General features: G+C 38.5%; 1 protein-coding gene across 1 annotated transcript in view; it reads right to left on the minus strand.

The window, feature by feature from the left end:
* xrn2 (5'-3' exoribonuclease 2) overlaps positions 1–9,904 on the minus strand; it is a 43,686-nt gene extending 33,782 nt beyond the window's left edge. Inside the window, exons 1-17 of the mRNA XM_035908940.2 lie at positions 9,801–9,904; positions 9,592–9,685; positions 8,459–8,586; positions 8,098–8,209; positions 7,842–7,953; positions 7,348–7,406; positions 7,151–7,240; positions 6,918–6,990; positions 6,189–6,239; positions 5,868–6,025; positions 5,198–5,272; positions 4,557–4,690; positions 3,326–3,383; positions 3,028–3,135; positions 2,855–2,899; positions 2,150–2,281; positions 1,481–1,525 (exon numbers count right to left, since the gene is read on the minus strand). Of these exons, the coding sequence (XP_035764833.2) occupies positions 1,481–1,525; positions 2,150–2,281; positions 2,855–2,899; positions 3,028–3,135; positions 3,326–3,383; positions 4,557–4,690; positions 5,198–5,272; positions 5,868–6,025; positions 6,189–6,239; positions 6,918–6,990; positions 7,151–7,240; positions 7,348–7,406; positions 7,842–7,953; positions 8,098–8,209; positions 8,459–8,586; positions 9,592–9,685; positions 9,801–9,868 (1,542 nt within the window). The 5' untranslated portion in view covers positions 9,869–9,904. The remainder of the gene's footprint in view (positions 1–1,480; positions 1,526–2,149; positions 2,282–2,854; positions 2,900–3,027; positions 3,136–3,325; positions 3,384–4,556; positions 4,691–5,197; positions 5,273–5,867; positions 6,026–6,188; positions 6,240–6,917; positions 6,991–7,150; positions 7,241–7,347; positions 7,407–7,841; positions 7,954–8,097; positions 8,210–8,458; positions 8,587–9,591; positions 9,686–9,800) is intronic.
* Between the last annotated feature and the right edge of the window lie 395 nt (positions 9,905–10,299).

Genomic DNA, 10,299 nt, shown 5'->3' on the forward strand with positions numbered 1-10,299 from the left:
GCTCTGCCTGTGCAGACGGAAATCTTCAAATTCTCCCCAAAGAAACAGTTTCATCAAACTGGTGTGTCGCTGGAAATAGCAGAATATTTAAAAATTTCCTGAACAAGCTTTATGGTCACTGAGCTGTGCTCCACCACAGTCGGCGTTCGTTCTCGTTATCTGATACAATCTAAAGCGATTGCTTTGCATTTTAATATAACTCAAAAGAATAATAATTCCTGGACAATGTCCGTTTTAGTTCAAGCTGGTAATATCATTGTTTCATTTGAAGAGAACAGATTCTCAGGTCACTAATGTAATACTTTCAAAAATCTCTTATCCAAGTACTAGTTTAATAATAAATTTGCATCAGTTTTAAAATTCGACCAAGAGAAGCAACAAAATCTTTAAAAAGAAAAAAAAGGAGAAGATTGAACTGATCAATATTTCCTATATATATAGTAAATTCTGAGCATTATAAGACCTTTCTGCTGACAATAAGTCGACTATATGCATTCACGTCAGGTAAAGCTGCCCCTGCATATACGTGTGTATTGTCTGTGTTTGAAGGACACTGAATCCGCTGCCTTAGCTACAAGCTTTCCTTTTTTTTGCCCCCCTGAAGCTTTTGTACTCTTTTCATTCATGTGCTAATGTATGGTCGCCTATTGACAGCCGATAAAATTTAACGCGGCACGACGGCAAGAAATTTACCAACTTGGGAGACACTTTAGAATACAGACGCTGGCGTTTTGTTCAGTTCAGGGCCGTGCGTCTGTTTTTTGTTTTTTTGTTTTTTTTTTAAACAGGCTGCCATTTTCTCCAAATATAAATGACGGCAGAGAGGAAATGCATAAACTGACTGATAGAGCAGCATTTAAATCAAATTAACTTTTATATTTTGCTGATAGAAGAAATACAGGGAAAAAAAGGCCTTTTTCCCAATAACCTAAACAGCAGAATTAAACCCCCCCCGAGTCCTTAAGTAGGTGTTTTCCAGCCCCCGCAGGTATAAACAGACACACACTTGATAAGAAGAGGAAGAGAGAAGATTGTGAAGAGACCATGAGATTATTCAGGGGATCGAAATGGTGAAGACACAACCTCTCTCGCGTGTCAGTGGTTTGGTTTTCTGTTGGTTATTTATGACTCGACACACTTTAAAACGATGCTGAACACATAAAAACCAGCACCATAGATAAAAAATTCACAACTCATATTGTGGTCAACTTAGGCACACAACTCTCAGTGTGACCTCCCACTTATATTCCACTTAAGAGGGGCAACCAATCAGAAGAAAGTTGGGTGCGGAGAAGAGCAAAGACGCTTTTTTCAAAAGAGGATGAACAGAGGGGGCTCCACTGAGGCTCAGTATAAAGGAAATAATGATTATTTGGAAGCATAAATCCTGCACAGCTCGAGTCTAAAAACAAAAAACATGGTGCTGGAAACTAACGCAGCGAGTCAATGTTAACACAGTGATATACATCTGCCAACTTACATTGCCTCCATTCTTCATCATGGCCTTCAAGGATTGAGCGGCATTCTGAGGGGAGAAAAGAAAAGGACTCCATGGCTCATTGCAATAAAATGTCAGGTTTCAAACAAAACAGTACAGGATACAATAATCACATGACTTATGGGTCCGTTATTCCTGCAATTCTCGCCCTCGCAAATGGTGCCACACAGCAGGAGTGACGTCATATTTACTGGCTGCAGTTTTGGTGTTATTTTGGTCTATTGTGCGCCTCTCACTCGTTGTAACCTTGCACGGGTTGAAGAAACTTCCGTCTTGACTTTTTCTCCTGCTACACGAGAACATGTGGTGGTTTGGTCTGAGTGGCGACACCCATCACTCAGAGTAATGCAAAGAGTACTCGCGCCCTCAGTGTTGGTATAAATGGCACAGACCCGAGGTCTGATTGTGCCCAACAAAACCAATACTGAGTGTAACGGCCCTCTATGAAAAACACAATGCTGTATATGACCACACCAAGAATAGATTGCTGGTCCAGCTCAGTGGTAACTCATATTTCTGAGAAAAATCTCAGAATGACAGATCACGACAACATTACGCAAGAATCAGTAAGAGTTTTGCCAAACTGTGACCATCAGTGCTTAAAGATTTTACACAAAACAAAACCAATCTGATAGAAACAGCCAGTTTTACCATGTTTGACTGCATCCTCATGTCGCAGGCCTGGTGCCGAGCATTCTGGACAGCCTCGGGTCGGTCTCTTCTCCCCAGGGCATGAGGGGCAAACTGACCCGTGGTCAGGTAGGCCGGGCCCTGCTGCTCCGCCTGCAGAAACATGGACAGAATATCTCAACTCCAGCCCATAACTGTAAGAATGCAACTATGACAACTCAAAAATAAAATAGCACGTGTAGTTTCAAATACTTTTAGGGAACATCAGGATGAGTGGAAATGCTAAGAGCAGCAGGCTCTCGATGACTGATCAGGAACGTGGCATGCCATAAGTAAAATAGAAACACTGACACACTTTGACTTCTACTCTAGGCTTTGTTTTTGGGTGAAGTCGAATCACACTGATTTAATCAGCTTCATTTTAACTGCATGCTGTGTTTATAGCTTTATAGTGTCTTTAGTTACCATGAAAATGAGACTGATATAAACTTCTCCATCTGAGTTTAACTCGAACTAGAAAAGTATTTTTAAGTGAAATCTGCTGATTAGGCAGAAAATGACACATTAGGTTTTCTGCACCTTCAGGGGTGACCCTGCATTGAAAATAAAGGCTAAACATTAGCAGCAGAAACACCTGAAAAGTTTACTTGATGGCACAACAAAGATCCTATATAGTAAATTTAAACTATAAAGCCTAAATATCAGCATCATTTTCATCATACTCACTTTCATTCTTTTTCTTTTCTCTTTGTTTCTTCTCTTAAAGTTTTCCTAAAGAAAGAAGATGACATCATGAACGATAAAATAGATTCATGAAGAGCAGAAATACGCAAACATTTCCTCGTCTTCATCTCAGGTCTAAAAGACTAAATCTGAGGAGAGAAAGTTGTGAAAATCACCTCATCCTCTTTGCGTTTCTTGAAGATGTTGTCCTCAGCAACGCCCACAGCCTGCATGATCATCTCAACTCGCTCCAGGTTGACGTATCCGTTCTGTGTCAGATAGCCCTGCAGAAGCACGTATGCACAGGGTGACTCTACACATTAAGTGCAATTGTTCAAAAACAATGATACCTATATCTATATATAACAATGATATCATTTTTCTTCCAGCGTTGGTTAAAACATTTGAAAACAAACAAACAGAAAAACCCTTGACACTGCTGCCTGCAGAGCTCAGATAAATGATGACACTCACTCCAGTTTTGTGAACAACATCTTTGTAGATCCTGACCAGTCGATCTATCGCTCCCTCTCTGGGGGAAACAAACAAAACCATGAGCCACAGATGCAAACATAAGCTCCTCAACTTTTATTTCATTAATAGGGATGAAAGACTGAACATACAAACCTCAAATCTTTTTTTATACAACAGAAAAAAAAACACCTTCTGTATATTGCACAAACAAATAACAGCATAAAAAGCTTGAAAACTATATGAGTATGAAAAACACGATAAAGTAAATAATAATAGAGTTACAGTGGATACAGCACTTAATATAACATTTCTGACAGTTGATTAGCTATGAGATGAACTTGTGGCTTTGTGATTAGAGCCAATAATAAATAAAGACAAATACTCTCTCCAGGACATTTGTTAATTTTAATTATATTCATTTTAATTGTTTACATTTATTTAAATGTATTAAATAATAATTATTAAATGTAATTATTATTACATTTTTATTTATTTTACCAAATCTATTATTTAAATCACTTGATTTTTTTTATATTTATTTGAAATGTATTATTTATTTATTAATTTATTAAGTGAAAAAACATGGATGGATTCTAATAAGCTAAGGAATAAATACATAAAAAAATCTATTCACCCGAGTAAAGTCTGGGAGGAGACAGAAATGCCTTTTTGGGGTCGAGTCAGAAAGGACAGATTTAAAAAATAAATGAATAAATAAAAAAAAGCTACCTGCTGTGGCCTTGTCCCATGAATAACAAACGAAAAGTAGTTTTACTCCTCAATCATGTGCATTTTACTTTTTGTGCTTTTTGTTTTCTTTCATTTGGTTTCATTTTGGGGTCTTTTTATATTTATATTATGTGTTTTGTTTCATTTGAGATTCGTTCATTATGTTTCTTTTTTGGACATTTTTTTAAAAGTTGTTGGTGTTTTTTCCCCTATTTTTCTGTGAATTTGTGGCTTATTTGTAACCCAATCATTAAATAAGTCACCCTACTGTTTTCTCTGATTCCCCTTTTACATCATGGTGAGTAACTGTATGTACATTCTGGGTATTATAAAAGTAAACTTATGACAGCGCTTCGTAATGAGTTCTTGAATAACCTTTCACTGCAGACACACTGTTACCACTTCCTGAATTGACACCACATTTAAACAGCGTGTTTCAGATTGATAGTCCCTGATGAAAGAACTGTATAAAGCAGTTTTGGGATGATGAATTGATGCTCACCTGATTTCTAAGGACGGAAGATGTGGCAGGAAGTCATTTCCAACAAAGAAACACATAAAGACCCAGTCATCTACACTCCTCTCAAAGTCGAAAGGAAAAGGCAGGCTGGCCATGGTCAGCTCTCTAGCCAGGTACTAAAGAAAACATGAGAATTAATAGAGTTGATTGAGAAGGTCATTTTATCAATGAAGCAACACTTTAGCTCCTGCTTTCATGTTCAAATGCTGTCCATAACAGATAGAGGCAGAACATTCCTCTGCAGTCTGTCTTTGATAACTTCTGAGAGCTGATAATTCAAAGGAAATGTTCAAGGTAAGGCTGAAATCTTACAGCAAAGCTGACCTGTAAATCACTGAACAGAATATATTAAACACATGTAATGAATTCTCAAAACATTATTTTATATTCTTACTCTTCCTCAAAGTAGTTTCAGAGGTGCCCGAGGTTAGGAACCATCATTTTAAGCACCACAAAGGCAACACACTGTGTTTTGTTTCTGTAAAACTCATTGAACCCTTCTAGTTGGATTGCACAAATTTGATCGTTCTAGATCGATTTCATGTTTGTGAACAAAAGGTGAGATTTTGACCCTAAAATAAACAACTAAAAAGAAAGAAAGCTGATCGAAGTGATTGACTGACCTCCCGCAGAACACACAGTCTGATGAATATGAACTCCTGCTCAGCCGTCGGCATCGTGTTTGCAAACTCATCATGCTGTAAAATAGACATAGGTTCAGTCCGCTGACAGAGTTTATACTGCGCACTTTAAATGGCAAATGTCAGCAACGGGACATCAAACATCAATTATTTTTCAGCAGTATTTTTTGAGCCAGAATTGACCTTATTTAGACAAGAGGTGGAGTCCTAAGTTATTATGTAACACTAGCTGGCTTGGTTAGAAAGCTCCACCCGTAAACTGTGCAGGCGTAACAAAGATACAGAAACATGCTAATTGCATAATAACAGATTGATAAAATGTTAAAACTTCATTCAGCAAAACCAAACCACAAACTTCTAGGTCAGCACGATGGTACAACTATCAGGTAATTTTACTAAAATGCTCCAAAAAGCACCACAAACATGGTCGAGAGGTGGTTCCAGTTAAAATTCCTGTAGGACAACAAACATGGCCCATTTAAACAGCTCCTACACCGAAACCATTCACAGCTCATTTTGCAATGTGCACAAACAAATGTTCCAGTCAAAGACTTTCACTCAAATCGTGGCTCTTCAAACTACGCTTGAAAGCTTTTTTTTTTTCGGACAGCAGTGCTAACGGGGCCGTAAACTTCAGAGTCGTGTTCCTCACCTGCCCCTGCTTCTCTCTGGGCATCCCCTGACAGTCCTTGATCTCGTGGCCAGTCTGTCCGCAGAGACCGCAAGGTCGCGGTTTGTTGGGTTTAAACTCCTCTCTGATGATCGTGAAGTTTGGCTCGTGAGTGGCCAGGCCCAGCATGATCAGGTCAGCTGACATGCAACGAAAACACATGGTCAAACCACTTGGTTAAAATATAAATTAGTCATTCAGACAGCAACACAAGATCTCTTGAATATGCTGGGTCAGAGGAGGTAAATGGCTTCTATTAAGAGCACTTATCCTGACTTTAAGAGGGCGGATCTGAAGGCTTACCGTCAGCTCCACACAGGCAGTGATGTGTGTTGGGGTCATGGTTGGGCTGAGCTGCAAGAGTCGACCATAAACATCGAGTCAACAGAAGATCAGACAGAGTGTGTGTGTGTGTGTGTTTGTGTGGTGAAGGCTCGCACTTGATGTTTGATCATCAAAGGTCACCTATCAAATTTGACTTCAAGATAAAAGAGTGAACCTGATAATCAACAGCACTTTAACTTTGAACTGTGAATCTGTCACTACAGTTCAGAGTACTTCACATCAGAAGCATCCCATATTTTCAGTTTTTCCATTTATCATTCTGCAGTGCAGCTGCATTCAAGGGGGATTACTGTGCTTTTTTTCATTTCTTCTATCACAAACACGGTCTTACATAAAAAATGGCTTCAAGAATTCAAACAATGAGGTCAACATATGTCAAGGCTCAGCTTCAGACTGCTCCAATCTATCCTGCTGCTGATGAGATGAGACATCCCTAATATGGTCATCTCAGACACAAACCTTCAGTTTGGGAGCGACAGCCAATCAGAACAAAGTTGGCTTAAAGAGAGAGGACCTAAAACACTGAGGCACTACACCAAGACCCAGTGAAAGACGAAGATTATTTTGAACATTAAGTATTGCAAAGCTTCTTCATTAAAGCCAACCATAAAAATATGGAGGTGAAATAATCATAAAAGATCCCCTTAATTAAATCATTGGAATTGCTCTGAGTGTTAATGCATGTACCTCTCTGTCTCCTGATGAAGTCCATAATCTTGTGTTCACCTTCACCTGGGACGCTGGCATCAGACAGGAAGACCTGGATAACAGAGAAACTGAAGATTAGTGCCTGAAAATGCAAAATACCAAGAGCTGAAAACGACAAAAAAGAGGAACGTAAGGATGATTAAACTGAGTCATTTTATTTTATAAAAGAAATAGTTGTGGGCAGGTAACATCTGGCCATAAATTAGACTCACAACAATATTCTTCCATCCTGGATCGTTGGTGAGTCTTTCGGCCACATAATATCGCAGACATTGTGCCAGGTTGTCCATGAACTCTGTTCCCTGCAGAGAAAAGTCACTGAATCATCCATTCAAGTACAAATCCTGTAACTACGTTGCTACAAGTAAATAAAAGTTAGGCAAGATTTCACTGGATGGAGTAAACTTACTGGGGTGATACAGTTGCTGTCAAATCTTTCTTTAATCTCCTCCGGAGGAAGGTAACCTCCTGTAGACGGAAAAAAAAAAAATCTCAATATTATACTGAGAAGAAACTAGAGGGCGGAGTTACCCCCATGTGGCTGTATTCCCTATCCAAGCTGGACAGAGAGAGAAACAGAGGGAGGAAAAAAAAAAAATCAGCAGACTTTTACACTGAGCTGAAATTGATCCAATCGGGTTTAAAAACAAACAAAAAAACAGGATTTTTTTTTCCCCAGATGTAATGCTTTAAACTCTTTTTGAGAGTTTCAATCTTCCTCCAAGAGAAAATCACCAGGAATGTATTAAATACACATTTGTTTTATAAATGTCCAAAAATATTTTTCAACTGGAGTGTTTAATAAATCTTTTCATACTTAAAAAAAAGCAATCACTTTGCATATGCAAGTTTAATTGTTATCACATATTTTCAGTCCAGCAGTCAAAGAGGCAAATAAAACACCTTTCTGGAGGACCTCCTCTCTCACGCGACTCTTCTCCTCCACCAACTCGACCCCTTCTTTGGAGGCACGAAACCGCCGAGAGCGCTGCTGGTTCATTTTGGCACGTGGAGCCTGGGCAGAGTTAACTTTAGTTTACATCAAAGCTACTGTCAGATCGGCGTAACACTGAAAACAAGTTTACTTCACACACAGTAAAACTTGTGAATGCTCATCAGTGAAAAAAACTGCACATTTCTGCTAACGGCAGCAGCTTACCACTCCATCAATGGCCATGTAGAGAACTCTCCTCGGCCGCACGATATTAAACAGGCGGTCAATGTACTCGAAGATGGCGACCATCATTTCATCCTCGTTTTTGGGAGCCGGTCTGTGGAGGAAGAGACAAAGTGAAGACTTGGTAATGCTTCATTTATGAACTTTTATATATGTATAAATTTGCATAAATATTTCAAATTTAGAAAAAGACTGTTTCAATGAAATTATTGACTTCCAAATAAATTACACTGGAAACAAAAACCTCACAGGGAGTATGTTTCTGTTATATCAGAAATGAACTGAGCTGTAAACACAGAAGATCGGTCTTTTATGTCCAGATTAAACTGAGAACGGTTCCTACTTGTCTTCTGGATGCGTGCAGGGGTGAATGATCCCATTCATGTCCAAGTACAAATTGTCAAATTCCACCTCATTGGGATTTGGCTTCGTTGTATCAACAGGAATACGAACTCCATTACACTCCTTCCCCTGTTAACATGAAAGGAAACAAAAAAAATAACCTTTTTTGCATCAGAGCTGATACTCTGGACAAAAATACATCTTCAGCTGTTGTGAACTGCACTCACACAGAACCTAGTGACATTTCTACAGACATGTACGTCAGGTTACAGCACAGATTTCAGAAAGCTTTGTGATTACGTAGGATATGTATGCTGTAGACAGTTTTTTTACTTTTGTATGCAATGTTTATGGCAAATAGCTCTTTGTGAATCAGCTTCTTAGTGCAAAAAATGCCTAGGATATATAACATTTATTTGCAGATTCAGCTAAAGTCGTGGGAACAAATGATCTGTTTTTGTAACAGGCTGCAGTAACAAACAGCATACAGATACAATTCAAAATTGGATCTATGCTTAATTGTCCATTATGTGTAGAAAACACTGGTCCATCCCTCGACTTAGGTTCCTTCTATGCTCGACTGCTTCATAGTCTTAACAAAGAAAAAATGAAAATGTTTAGGTACAAGGACTGAATTGAAAACAAAGTGCAAAAGCAGCCAATGTCCAAAGATAAACCTTGAAAGACCTTCAAAAAACCTAGAGAACAGCTGCTCAAGAGCACTTTTAAAGAAACTCTGGCTTCCTGGCAACAAAACATAAAGAAACGAGGAGTGGCTCAACACATTTGGACAGTACTGTTTAACAGCAGACCAGTAAAATAATTATAGGTATTGTTAATTTTAACAATACAAAAACAACGAATCTGTGTTTGCTGTCACAGGTTAAAGTTCCGCGTGCGTTTCAAACATTCACACAGCAGCAGTGTTGTTTACAGTGTCACGTGTAAGTAAACACAGACTGCACAGCTTTGATTTATCGTCCCCACTCTCGTCAAAACATTTCACATTGCCGTAGTAACTTCACCCGCTGTGTGCAGCGATTAAAACGCAGTCAAATGCGCGAGAAGAGTGTTAAAAAGCTTCCCGATAATGTTCCCCGGACAGGCTACTAGCTTTCAAAGCTAACCACTCACCTTTTCCTCCACACAGTGCACAATAATTGATGGATATTTTCGGCTGAGCCAACGGAAAAACGCCGGAACTCCCATCTCCGGTAAACAGTCGTTTCTATTTCAACGGTTAAAATACGAACAAGTAGGCAATGATTAAAACAGCTTAATTAAAACAAGATCTTAACTGTCGATGCGTTGGCTACATGCTGCTGGCCGTAGCCATTGTGTACCTTTTCCGGTTTATGTCGAATATTTCCGGAGCATTCTGAAGTGTATCGCAACTCCACAGCGACCCCATAGGTCGGAGACGGTACTGTAGGCGTCCAACGGTCCTGATAATGGAAACAACTGATCCACCAGGATTGTAAATTAATGAATTAATAAAATAAATATTTATTTCTATATTATTCACCACTTATGTAAGCGGAATATAATGTTGAAAACTGGGATCTATATTTCCTCCTTAATACTTTATTTTTGTTATTAGGGATATTAATATGCAGATATTGTTAAATTAACATGAGTATAAACCAACTGCTGAACGATCTTTGCTTCCTGAGAAAGTCTCTGAAGCTTGTCAGCGTTCATATTTTCTAAAGTTGTCTAATGCAGTCAATGAATTAATAATTTACTTTAAAACTTTTTTAGCACACAGAAAATGACAAATAAACAACTTTAAGAAACACATTTAATAATCTCTAATATTTCAGAATAAAATATTTAGTTTTG

The sequence above is a fragment of the Neolamprologus brichardi genome, chromosome 15 (assembly GCF_056152115.1).
Source record: "Neolamprologus brichardi isolate AB-2024 chromosome 15, ASM5615211v1, whole genome shotgun sequence".
Lineage (NCBI taxonomy): Eukaryota > Metazoa > Chordata > Actinopteri > Cichliformes > Cichlidae > Neolamprologus > Neolamprologus brichardi.